Source organism: Semicossyphus pulcher, unplaced genomic scaffold (assembly GCF_022749685.1).
Source record: "Semicossyphus pulcher isolate SPU_LCO1_2020_fin unplaced genomic scaffold, fSemPul1.0.p SCAF_19, whole genome shotgun sequence".
Lineage (NCBI taxonomy): Eukaryota > Metazoa > Chordata > Actinopteri > Labriformes > Labridae > Semicossyphus > Semicossyphus pulcher.
In genome coordinates, this window is record NW_027211692.1 from 14,625,087 (window position 1) to 14,639,182 (window position 14,096).

The 14,096-nt window shown below is 40.6% G+C and overlaps 1 protein-coding gene across 1 annotated transcript in view; it reads right to left on the reverse strand.

Annotated features, from left to right (window-relative positions):
- drd2a (dopamine receptor D2a) overlaps positions 1–14,096 on the reverse strand; it is a 42,487-nt gene that overhangs the window by 12,124 nt on the left and 16,267 nt on the right. Inside the window, exons 2-3 of the mRNA XM_069668281.1 lie at positions 7,998–8,303; positions 168–277 (exon numbers count right to left, since the gene is read on the reverse strand). Coding sequence (XP_069524382.1) covers positions 168–277; positions 7,998–8,270 — 383 coding nt within the window. The 5' untranslated portion in view covers positions 8,271–8,303. The remainder of the gene's footprint in view (positions 1–167; positions 278–7,997; positions 8,304–14,096) is intronic.

A 14,096-nucleotide genomic window follows, 5' to 3' on the forward strand; every position in this document is an offset into this window, starting at 1 on the left:
AGAGGCATTCAGCCTGTATGTAGACATATGGCCATTGATGGTGATGCAATAACCAATTAAAGGAAGCAGTTCTCCTTTGTTATTCAAAAGGGTAAAGATTTTGGCTGAAAATCAATGCAGGAAGCATGAGAGGCAGGGCTAAACAATCTCCGCAGCGACAAACTCACCGATCAATGCTGATGGCACAGAGATTGAGGATGCTGGCCGTACACATCATCACATCCAGAGTGACAAAGATGTCACAGTGGATCTTGCTGAAGCGCCACTCTCCCACTACCTAGAAGAGAAAAACATCAACAAATGGCAGCTTACAGGAAACAGTCGACAGAACAAAGGCGCTGCACTCGGCAGAAATGATGTGTTTTTGTTCTGCAACAAAAGGCAAACCTGACAGTCAAAACTCTTTGTGTATATTTCTTCATAATATTTCCCCAAAGGGAGGAAAGTGAGACTGAACATAAAGTGGAGAGGATAAATAAGGTTAAAATGTTCAAATGGCTGCTCTGAGTCGTGAAAGACGGCTGTCATGTACATCTATCAGTACACAGTTAACTATAGATGATGAGTTACCTGTCATAGAGGAAAAAGACTCTGATTAAAATCTGATTTGATTGTTTAGCGACTTCATGACTCCCTCCCAACAGGACGAATCAAACGTTATAGATTATCGCAAAGCTGGTGAGTTAATCATTCGTTCACTCTGTCTGCAGCCCCAGGTGGCCTTCAATCACCTGATCGAAACCTCTTTGTATTCATACCTCTGCTGCTCTGTTCAAACCCCATCATGGACCTCACATCACCAGTGATTGTCTGACATGTCTGAGCACTCCGATGCCACCCACCTCGCCTGACACTACATCCCACCTGCTTCCTCCCACGGCTCGGAAAAGGGGAAGAGAGATGTACGTGTCAGGGGGGCTGCTCCTACCTCTCTGTGGATGATTAACCTTTGCCTCTGGGTCGTGTCTTCATGAAATTAAGCGGCAGTTTAAAGAACCGTATGTTGTTGCTGGTGTCTGCAACACTAGTGGTGATTGCAGACTGATCTGACAGCCTAATGAGTGCCCCTCTCCCTCCCAACCTCTCCTCTTTTCTCCTTTTTTCTCCTGCATTTTCCCAACCTTTTGCTCCTGACATTTGTCCTCTCAGTATCTCTGCTCCTTCCTCTTGTTCTTTGCAACCAGCTTTTGTTGCTCTCCTTCGCTACCATCCCTCTATTTCTTGCTCTTTTTTTATATGACACAAGCTCCACTAACACAACCATTTTACATCCTCATCAGTGCTGCAGTCGATAACAAATGTAAAAGCCTCACAAGGGCTGAAAACCATTAGGTGTCTCTATGGCTTTTTACAGCATCATGTCTCAGGAAATTAAAACAACTGCTAAAAAAGGGATAGATGCTGTGAAATGCTGACTGCGGGACATACACACTTTCTCAACCCACTCAGACTTAATTTATACTTCACACTGCATATGCCAACATAATTCAATGTGTCTCAGTTTTCATCTTATTTGCAAGGGTAAGGTGTTGGGAAATTGGAAATAGAGTAATGGGGTCTGGAGACCTGAGGATGGAGTTTAAAGTGCAATTTAGGATGTCGCTTAGAATCAGGCTGAAATGAATCAAATGTACATCGCGCTTTCATCCCAACTCAGCTTTATGTAATACATGAAAACTTTTCTCAGATGGGACCATTCACAATCCTGCTAGTATATACTTTTTGGGAGGGGTCATAATGTATAATAGGAAAAAAATCCCTGAACAGTAGATCGTCATCCAACAGCTGTGAAACAGGCTGCAACAGTTGCAACATAATGCCTGGCGGCAGTGCCACTGCTGTTATTTGCCTCTGACAGGCTCAGATTGTTCTCTGGGTCTGACAACAGAAAGGGAAAGATCCATACAGAGATGCACATTTTGGTTAAAGGGTAAGATCCCAGATAACATGAGACGTGTTCAAGTGGAAGTGTCGTTGTAATGCTTTGGGAGAGGTTAATTGTTGCAGGAAGACGATGGTTTTAAGAGTTCTGGTGCCTAAATTGCCGACTGTTTCATAACTTTCACAATGTCTTAAAATGTGCTTTTATTTTGAAACTAACTGTATGTTGCATAATTGCTCACTTTATTACTTTATACTACTCTAACCAGCCGTTGCACATTTATGGCTAACTAGAACATTTTATTTTGAAAGTCTAGTAGGATGCTGCATATCTATTATTAACAAGATGGACAGTCCTTGATTATTTATTATTGCTTATGATTGCTGTAATATGAAAGTCTTGCCTGATGTATCATTTTATATCATTAACGATGGTTGCATATTTTTATTGTTTAATAGATCTCTTTATTTTGAAAGTCTTACTGGACAATTCATGTTTGTAATTGTTAACTAGATTCCTTTATTTTCAAGGTCTTACCAAATGTTGCACATTTATTATTGTTCAATAGATCACTTTATTTTGAAAGTCTTACCGTACTTTGCATATTTATTATTGTTAAATAGATTACTTTATTTTGAAAGTCTTACCGGATGTTGCACATTTATTATTGTTAAATAGAGGACTTTATTTTGAAAGTCTTACCGGATGTTGCACATTTATTATTGTTAAATAGAGGACTTTATTTTGAAAGTCTTACCATACTTTGCATATTTATTATTGTTAAAAAGAGGACTTTATTTTGAAAGTCTTACAGGATGTTGCACATTTATTATTGTTAAATAGAGGACTTTATTTTGAAAGTCTTACCCTTGGTGCATATGTATGATTGCTACCTCGATCGCTTTACTATAAAAAGTATTTTTAGATGTTACATTGTTCTTGAGTCTGAGCCCTGCGCATGAAACACATGTTAGAGGGGTACTTAGAGTATAACACTTTAAGGGCTATTACCAAAGCAGCTGTAACTGACAAGTTGAAATTTAAGTGCTGACTAATCTTAACAGAAGTGGTTTCATTGATTTCGTTGTCTACACTTTTTCAATAGAATAAACTGTAAACTTAAGCTTGATTTTAAAAGTTTGAATATCTCTTGTGGTGGTCCCACCTCCTCCTGTCCACAACCCCAAATTGCTCCCGATGGTCAGGCAGCACCTTGTGTGGAAGCTCCCTTTCATCAGCGTGAGTGTGCACATTAATTAAATTAATTAAAAACAACCTTTAAAACAAACCTTTGAAGACTATAAGCGCCTTATAAATTCAACCAAGGCTATAACTACAGTCTTATATTCTAATACTCCCCCTCAGTAAACCTGTGCCATTTAATTCACCTTTTAAATATTAAACAAACTCTGGACCTGGAGTCTTACATAATGTTCCCTCCATATGCTCTTTAAATCAGTCACACATGGCAGAAAGCGAGGACCGTGCTAATTAATGCTAATCCAGCATTTAATAATAAAGGGCAAGCTGAATGGCCTGCCCACACTGTGTGACTAAGCTCTCATCGTAGTACATGCTGATACATCAACATGAACTCAGTCACAGCCGCGATCTGAAATATGAACACTCACTGTCTGCACAGAGATAAAGAAATCAGGTGTTTAAGGGCTTGTTTTTGTGTAATAGAAACCAGACAACAAATGTAGCTCGCCTTCACTTTCAAATTAAAATGTGGAGATAATCTGCAACTGTGAAGAGAATCTGCAGTCACATCATTCTCACTTCTTTACATACTTTCTTATTTACAAGGATTTCTAGCACTCCTCCTCTCCTGTCTCAGATTATCCCTCTACACATTAGCAGCAGCCCAAAGGCGTACGACGAGCACGCCAAGATCAGTTTAGCATCCAAACACACGCCGCGTAATACAGTTTGACTCTGACAAACAAACAGCCAGCACTTTGTTTCCAATATATTTATAATGTGAGGAAGGTTTCACTCAAATTGTTGTTATTGGTGTGCAGGGGATACATGTCTGTAGAACACATAAAGCAGGGAGGCTGGAGTGTTGCCTTTAAATGGGCCTGCTCTTCATGTTATTGTAACTAAAGGAAACCATAAGAAAGCACTTAAGTCTAATTAATTAATAATTCAGAATTTCAAAATTTTCAGACAGAATTCCTTAGATAAATGTTTCTCAATCTACCCATCAAATAAATAAGTCAGCTATATCAACACGCTTCTATAGATCCATTATTGATCCTTTGTGCATGTATCCAGTTTCAAATGATCTCGGGGATCTTCCAACAGAACGCATCAGAAACAGCAGGTTGGTTAAAGTTTTATCACCAATAAATAATGTCAGAGGATAAAATATAAAAATTCTTGTTCACATCTGCCTGATTTACTGCATATTGCCGTCTTTTTTTCCCTTTAAAGCGCACACCACACGTCATAGTGAAGCATCAAGGTTATCTCTGCTTAGACTATATTTTTTAGGCTTTATTGGACAGGTTGAAGGTGAATAGGCAGACAGGAAACAGGGGAGAGAGAGGGGGCATGACAACGTAATAGAACTGCAGTGATAAATCAGTGGAAGATCCCTTTAACCCATTTTGGATTCTTCTCGTCCAAATCCTGAAGACATAGCTGTATTAAAGTGGCATATTTCTCCTATTTAAAGAGGGGGTATGATACTGTTTCGCATTTTAAGACGTGTATATATATATATAATGTTACAGAAGTAGCGGACTTGTCTGTTTGCTCATCCGGTGAGATAGTGGCGAGTTGACACGTAACGGGAAACTTAAAATAACCGGTCTTCTCATCACTGCGGTCCGCCGTAATCCCTGTCTGGGAAAAGCCAACAACTCCTGACTCCTATTTACTGGCTAAAACACTGAACAGGCTAACAAGCCAGGTATGGCGAGCACAGTATACCTGCTACTTAGTGCTAAAATTTTTCAATACAATAACACTAACATTTAACCCACCGGAAAGCTGGAGCTCAGACTTCTTACATGGCCATAAAGTTCCATCAATCCCACAGAGAGAGACGGATTATTTGTCCTGACTTTGAATGAAAAAATCCCCAGAAAGGTCCAACAACACAAACAGGTGAAGTCAAGCTCAGTGACTGTGTGACAGGTGGATCCTGGTGTGGCTGGCTGTCTGCTAGACATCAACACAGACAATCAAGTGAGCCGGCCCCTGTGATATGGCGTAATATAATTAAAATGGGTGTGATATAAAAAAAAGTTATCAGTTATCTTAATAACAATAAAACCAATAAAATCAGCTATTTATAACAAAACTGTTTTTTGTACCAGGCTGTAAACATGTTTATTCATGCTGTAAAAATTGGCATTTTCCCACCTGCTGTAATGTTATTTCTTGGTTTCTGGAGCCAGCCTCAAGTGGCCCCTCGAGGAACTGCAGTTTTTTTGCACTTGGCTTCATTTTTTAACACTGGAGCTTGCTGCTTGTGTAAACGCCAGGTTTATCTACGCACTGCACTTTGTGGCGTCACTAAGTGCTGCCTCAGCAGGCTTCTGAGAGCTGGCCAATCAGAGGAAAGTGGGCTTGCAGGGGCGGGTTTTCTTAAAGGGACAGAGCTGACTGAGTCGTTTCAGGCAGAGGCAGAGGAGTTTTGGGGTTTTTTTTATGCAAATTATGCTAAGCTACTCCATGGGTATCACAGGGTGAAATATGAAGCTTGAGATTAGCATAATACCCCCACTCCCTTAAAGCATTCTGGTCACCTCATGCTGTTTTATAAAAAGTCACACACCTTTCAAACTCCTGATCAAAAACGTGCATACATTTGATGAAGACTTCAGAGGGATTCCAGTGCGTCAAACATCACTTAAACAGTTTACACCATCAGAGACTCACTTCATTTGTTAAATCCAAATGAACGTTTTTTTTTGTGAAAGTTTTCTGCTATAATTGGGAGCTTTGATATGTGACCGATTTGTAATTCAACTCCCACATGAGGTGCTTTGATGTGGGTTCCCGCCGTGTGTACGCAGCTGCCCACAAAAACAGAGAGAGCAAGTAAACAATGCTGATAAAAACAAACAGGATGCAGTCTGCATATTTATGGATAAACAAACAAAGTGTGGTGATTAATGTGAATAATAATCACGATGGGGAAAAAATGGTATTGGATTAGTAATCAATCACCATTGACGCAGGTTAAAGTATTTATAATCTGGTCAGATTAGTGTAACAAAGTGACACATTTCCTGTCACCTCTGTGCTGTACGTTCAGGCAGAGATCCTATGGATTTCCACTCTGTAATCTGATCAGAGTGCTAATCAACATGACTCACTGAGAGACATAGGAGGATTAGAGTCCCTGTAGTCTTAGATTGCCTTTCTCTACATCACATAGCGTGACCTAAAGCCTGATGGTCAGAAATAACCCTCAGGGCCGAGGGGAGGGACACGAGAAATGAGCAGCAGTCCGCAGATGGAGAGGAGAGAGTTTTCTGAAAGATAGCACACATCCTGCTCTCAATTGATTTGGAAGATTGGAGATGATTTTTCTGCTGGACCTGAGTGTAGTCGCAGGCTGTTCAGCAGGCTACATGTGTCATAAGTGCTTTTTTAAAACACAGGTGTGCATTATCCAGCACAGCGGCGAATGCATTCCAGAATTAGGAGGAATAATTCATAAGTGTCTGACCTCTAACTGACTTGAGAGGTCTGACATTTTCATGTTGTTACATGCTGCTGCTACGTTACAGGCCTTTAAGCGCTGCAGGACTGATGTTTACAATGATGATGTGGACATTCAAGCCTTCACCCCCGAGTTACCTTCAGCCTCTGACCTGCTGATAACTGCTGCCAGCTTGTTTGACTCAATCCCTTTTTTACCTGTGTTTCACTGCCACCAGATTTTGTCCTGTATATAATATGCTTTCTGCTATTGTTGGAAAATGGAAATTTATATTTTTATATATATTGTGTACGAATTTGTCATATTGAAGATACATTGCCTTGCACAAGTTCTCACCCCACTTTGAACTTTTCCATATTTTATCGTGTTACAAATGCAAATCAAAGCTACTACGAGGGACTTTCGGTGTGTTGTTTTTGGCGACCCCTTCTGGACAAAGTGGTACGTCTCATCTCTTTGCTAAGGAGTCCTCATCCTCATCCTGCCTCCTTTCTTCCTGTAAATGTTTCAGCAGAAAATATTAATAATGGCACTTCCATTCTGTGTGCTGTAAATCGCTTTGTCTGACAATGACCCGGTACTATCTGTTACAGGCATTAAAAATCCCTTTATGTATAAATAGATAAAATAATGATGAATCTTTCACTGTTTGTCTGACTTGCTTTTTTAGGTCCCTATCAAACACCCAGCGCAAAGTGCCAAAGCAAGTGTCACTGCTATTTCCTACCCGACACAGTCCTCATTTTCACAGACTGTGTCATATGACATGCACCTTCCGCCGTGTAAATAGGGCCCACAGAGGCTTGTATGGAAAGGAGCAGCAAAAATAGTCTATAAAGTGAGGGGGAAATACTACATGGTAATTCAAATGTGTCAGTGAAGGTTCTCAGTCATCCAGGTCAGGATAATTTGAAGCTAAATCCAAAAAGGCAACTGAACTTGGTTGAAGTTTTAATAAGCTCTAGCATACTAATGACCTACAGAGGCTTATATTTCTAGCTCCGTCAACCAGTCAGTTTAGAACTAAAGAAGCCTTTCGGATGAGAGGTGAAACGTCTTCAAGAACTTCAACCAAGTCCAGCTGCCCTTTTGGATTAAGCTTAGAAGGTATTCAAATGTCCATTTATCCATTATCTATACCGCTTATCATGTTCAGGGAACGGGGGAACTGGGGCCTATTCCAGGTGTCATTGGGCAAGAGGCAGGCTACACCCTGGACTGATCACCAGTCAATCACAAGACAAGGGGTTTGTTCAGTACAAGGCAATGTAATATTAAAACAGGAATCTTCTTCTAGTCCATTTACTGAAAGTCTTAAAATCACTTTGTTTTCTAATGCTGATCCAGTGACGCAAGATAAACAAAGCGATAAAAAGGGGTATAGCCTAAGAGAGAGGACACGTGTGCGTGTGTACATCTCTGCTCTCCTACCTCTAAATAGACGACCCAGGGCATGACCAGCGTGGCCACCAGGAGGTCGGCGACCGCCAGGCTGACGATCAGGTAGTTGGTGGTGGTCTGCAGAGCCTTCTCTCTGGACACAGCCATGCACACCAGCACGTTGCCGAAGACGATGACGAAGATGAGCAGGGTGAGCAGCATGGCGTAGTAGTTGTACGGATGCTTCTGCTCGTGATCTGTCTCGTTGAACGTTCCATTGTCGTAGAAACTGTCGTTGTAGGCATACTGGGTAAAGACATCCATTAGCTGTGAGTGACAAAGGCCTGGAAGTGGGCCCTGCAAAACACGCAGAGAGAAAACTGCATTTTAATGAGGTTATGTTCATGTAAACAGTTTGACGAAAACTGTACTTTTCAGGATAATCTGTGTTCCTGCAGTAATTGCTTTGCAGAAGCAACTTTTATCTCTTAAACCCTGCTGCGCCCAATAATGGGTCCATCTTCATTTTAAATGAGAGATTTCCTAATGTGAATAAAGTGATGTAGAAAGCATCCACCATGTTTCCATTAATTCAAACTCTATTAAAACCCTAACATCATGATGAGCTTAAAGGGAAAAATTAAGACTAAGTGGTTAATTTGGAGAACTGGCAGAATCTCAGTCTGCTCCTGTAGCTGCTGGCGGGCTCCTCAAACGCATTAAGCCTGCATCCTCCACAACATATTGTGATGTGTTAAAGTTATGTATTTCCCCCAGCACAGAAAGTTCTTCCATTACAACTATTCATGAAATTGTACCACAGTAGGAGTAAACACCCTTTGTAAATATTCATGTGCTCTTCTTTTTACTCTTTTAAGAAAGAAAAGGTGGAATGTAAAAGAGATGTCAGGAAATTGAAGTTTTTGTGGGAAGGTGGAGTTTTTTTTGTAAACAAACAAGTTTCCATCACGTTTCACATCAACACACAGAAACATAAAAAGCATGTTTTCAGACGTATAAAATGCTCTGTTTGGGAGGATTTTTACAAGGTAATTAAACGTATTTTGCAGAAAAAACATATTAAACACAATTTATTACTTCAAAGTGTCTCCTCCTTCTCCCTCATTAAAAATTCCCCAATCTGCATAGGCCCCGCCCACTATGTGTTACGTTTCTCCTTTCGTAAAATTACAGCTGGAAACAAAACGCGTCTCTGCCATCGTTTACTGGCAACTTGTTGAAACTTAGCTTGCTTGAAATGTAGTAATTAGCAGTGTTAATGTTAGTAGTCAGTAGTGAGTTTGCAAAAATTACAAGCAAGTGGTTGCCATAGGTTACACATAATGATATGCATAGCGTCACCCCGTCCATTAACAGGATTGGCTCCTTAGGTTTGTGACGTCTCAAACCTGCAAATCTGAAAACGTGTTGTTCAGACTGTCCTTGGTACACTGCAGTTTAAAAGCAGACAGGCCCAGCCATGGAGATGACTGCTTATGTTGTCCTTGATATGTCTTATAGCACATGAAGAACACCACAGGGAGATGTTTACAAGGTTAAACACTCGACTTTCACTGGAGGAGGTCTTTAACACGTGTAAAGCTGCATTGTTTACATCCAGTTTGCATTTTGTAGCCTTCTCCGTATTTCCTGTCTTTTGCTGCTGCTCTGCTGCACGTCTTGGCCCATTACCTTCACAAACTGATAATGGGTGGAAAAGTTCCTCTCGCATTCACCACACATTTATCTTACGGCCTCTGCAGCTGGCAGGTATTTGACCAACTGTGTGCCGGTTAGTGCATACATGCATCATTGTATTCATGCTAGCAGAGCATGAGACAAATGCAATGGGGTATGGGGACATACTCATCAAGATATTGTTCCTTTGCTAATGTTCTTGTTTTCAAAAACTCTGCAGGGTTTACTTAAGTGGAAGGCCAATAGTTTGTGCAATTTAATTTAATCTATTTTACCAAGAAACACTACATTCAAAGCCTCTACAACAAGGCGTCTTCCTCCAACGCCTTCAATATAGAATGAATTGTGCAAAGTGTAATTAGAGCTTTTAAAAACAAACATAGAAACAATGACGCTGTTTCAGGTGTCAGATGTGTCAGCATTTGAGACGCAAATGAACAGTGAAGCTCTCGTCCCCTGACAGACAGATCACTGTGATGCTGGGAAACGGCAATTAGTGGCGTTGTGCCGAACAAGCACGCCATCAGAGGCGACTAAATGTGTCTTTAGTTTGATCAAAATGAAGAGCGCAAATGCTCATTTATTGTTGACACGCCGGAGCCGACACGGATATTCACTTGATTTTCAAAATCAATTCTCATCTTAAGACTTTTATATACAGACAGAAACAAATCAAACATCTCTGTGTGCGCTGATTGCAATGTGAGATTCTCCTCACCAAATTACATTTAAAAGATTCAGTTATATTCTGTTTAAAGCAAAACCTACATTTGGCTTTACAGAAGGTACACGCTGTAACAGGACTGATTACAGGCTGTATCCTGCTCTCTGATTTTCCATTTCAACACAATGAAAGTGTCAAAAAATACAGACAAATCCTATTTTACAAACCCCTTAACTGTGCCCTCCTCTCACACCTGTCAAGATTAATGTTTATGTCATCCTCCTCTTTCCCATCTCCATGTTCGCTCCTCCCCGCGCACTCCCGTCTTAATTGGTTTCACAGGCTTTCAGGCTGATCCTGCCGACTTCTAATCCCTATCTCCATCAAACTTATTTTTATCTCTGCAACTAATTTAATTTCTTCAACCGCACAATTATTTTCTAACCACTGTAATTGTTTCTGAGGATCTTTTTTGTCTTCATAATTTACCTGGTTGTAGTTGCCATGACAGTTATCTATCAGTGTTATCTTCTGTCTACAGTCAACAGCATCACTGCTAAATCAGGATTCACAAAGTTACAAAGTAAAAGAACCACGCAGAATATGCTTTTCATAACTGCTAGTTGTATTAATTTTAGGCCTCTCTGTTGTTGACCTCTTTCTGCATTTGTTGTATATTTCATTCTGCACTTGTTACCCTGAAAGTCACCTGCTGAAAATGTCAAAATTCACTGATCCCTAAAGGGTTTCCACACCAAACAAACAAACTCGGGATTCTCCCTGCATCATGCTACATGATATAAGTTCACCAAGTCAAGTCAAACCCCCACTCACTTGCCTTTACGGACACTCGAAACAGTTTTATGTAGTAGTTGTTCCTGCTCTCCATACAGGGGAGGAAGAGATTGCTTCCTTATGCGATTCCAATATGTGAGATAAGGGAGAAAATATTTCTTACTAGATTTAAAAAAGGCTTCAGCAGACTGAGTAAGACTAATCAAAAGAAACGGATAAAGTATTCCTGTATTTTACTGTCCCTCAGCCAAGCAAGGGAACAGTGCTATCTATGAAAACACAGAAGGATTCCTGTTCTATACGGTGTAACAAAGGAAGGTGTCTTTATTCAGCTACCTGAAAGCGATATGTCCTCATATTGGCTGGCCATGCAAGTACATACTGAGATGGATCTGAAGCAAATGTGAATATCCTTTAAGTCCTGGTGTTGCTATGCGAAGTGTTTTCTTCCTTTTGAGATGTTGTCTTTTGTCTTATCTATGTATAGATTACCCAAGGCAAAGGCAGTATGGCACATCCAGGTTATCTGTAGCAAACCTGACATGTGAAGCTTGATTCCTTTTATGTTCTCCAGGCAGTGTTTTTTCCCCCTCCGTGTTGTCTTTGAACAACATACAGGATTTTCTTTTATTTTAGACGTGTGAGCATAACCAACACATTCCTGCCACCTCCTTAAGCCGAGTATAATGCTCTGGTACTGAGTGTTACAGCAATACTATATCTCTAAATTCACTCTCTTAACCTGCCAAACCATTGACTTGTGAAGGCTAAGTGCTTTAAACAGGCTTTTGTGCCCTTTCACAACTCATACAAGCTTGAAGTGTTTTTATTCTGAGCACTCATAATCGCTGTTGATTTTCAAGACCTCAGACATTTTCAGGACACGTCTCCCTCGCAAAGGACATTGTCTTAGCAATTTGTGAATTTATTATTAGGGTCGGGTACATCTCACCTACGGTACATCTGAATGTCACTGCATTAATTAGATTAACTTACACTTGCACAAAGACTTGCACACCGACTGAATGTTAAGAAAGGGCAAACTAAAGCTGAATACAGGCTGGCTACATAACTGGAGGATGAACACAACTCAAAGTATTTAGCTTTGGATTTGTGCAGAGGGAACAGTGCTAAGTCCATAGTGTGTGTGCAAGCAGTACATTTATGTGTGTAACACAGAGTACAAATACTGAGCATCTGCCGTGTCTGAGAAGAAAAGTTAGCAGAGGAGCGCAGAGGAAAGCCTCCGTGCAGGGAGAAGCAGGGTTTAGAGAGAAGCTGCAATAGAATAAAGAAAGGGAGGAGCACTCCTGGTAAGAAGTGTAAGCATTGCCTCGGGGGCATCCGTCTGTGTGTGTACCCTGCAGATGCCCTGTGCTGTCTAATCGTATTTATCTGTCCGCCCTACACCCTTACTTACAGTACTTGAGACTGTTTCTCACTGCTAGGTCATACAAACATCCCTCTGCTCTCTTCCTGCTGCCTTCACTATCTCCTAGTCTTTAAATTTTGTCCCCAGTGGCCTGTGTCTGATGATGATGATGATGATGATAATCATGTAATTCTCCTAAGAGGCCAAGGTCATTGACCAAAAACAGATTCAGGGTCTCGCACAAGGAATGTTAAAACACAGAGGACACCTTTCTGAATGCTTAAACGTTAACCAGTAACCCACGTGAATCCTTTAAAATGCAGCATATTATGGCAATCTTCTTGTTTTTTCTGTCATTTTTTATGGAACCCGTTCCATCCCATCTTTACACAGGCTCATACCATCCAGTAGGATGGGCTTATGCTAATACCTTACAGGCTTCCCAACCACAAGTACGGTGGTTGTAGTGGAGCACCTGGCGAAGTCACTGGCTCTGCTCTGAGGGCTCAAACACATTGTGCATGTTATTCTATCCTTTGTAAACTGTACACTATAAATAACTTTTTTTTTTCTCCATAATTCGATATTTGTAACAAGCAGACCACCCGACGCCTGGGAGCTACAACGTATGATTAACAGTGCTCGTGCAAATTTGCATAAATGATTTGGTCCTACCACACTGATTGCCAAACCAGCGTCTCTTTGTGACAGATCCCACAGTACTGTTGATTTTATTGTATCTGTGTCTGATAGAATAAATGTGTGGCGTGGTGAGGTGATTAAACGCTGAATGCCAGTCAGAGGTTCAAGAAGATCTTTTCAAAGCAAAGATTGTTTATTTCCTTAACTCAGAATGATTCTTTAGAAATCGTTTGATCTTACTAGACGTACTGTATGTTCCTTTATTATTTTCTTTCTGGTTTTGGAAACTCTTGCTCAACTTTTCTCTTGTCTTGTTTCTTTAGAAGGAAAATTATGTACTGTTCAATTCTACTTGACTTACAATATTATACTTTAATTCTGTGAATATCAGCATTTCATTATGGAACAAGTGGATGTTGGTGAGCTCTTGTCAAAGGCTATGCCTGTCCGTTGTGGAGTTCCCCAGGGCAGTGTGCAGGGTCCTCTGCTTTTTGGGGGGGTTTGGTTTTTAACTCTATTACTAGACAGTAGGGTTTTGCTAGCGCTGCCAAAAAACACTGAATATCTGCCAACATCTGAATTTTGATTCAAAGGACTCTTTTGGCCCCCGTTCATGGCTTTTCTCTTTGTTGGAGAATTTGCCAAACCAAATACCTCATTTACCTCAACTGTGACTAAGGCTGATAATTTCATTAAATCTGTACCAGAGCTAATATCCAAACAAACTAAACATGGACAAAGCAATCAACACAGGTGATGTATGGAGGCTGTTGTACATTGACTCGCTGATACAACCAAAAATTGGACCATGACAAAGCAGAGCAGTATCACTGGCAATTTTTCAAAAGAAAAATGTTTTTGCTGTGACCCAACAGAGTACAAAAAGTTTCATTCATCAAGTGCCCCCTGTGGTGCTTGCTTTAGTGCTTATCCTTGTTTCTCCTTTGATCACCATGATGGGGGATTAAAGAAAATAAGC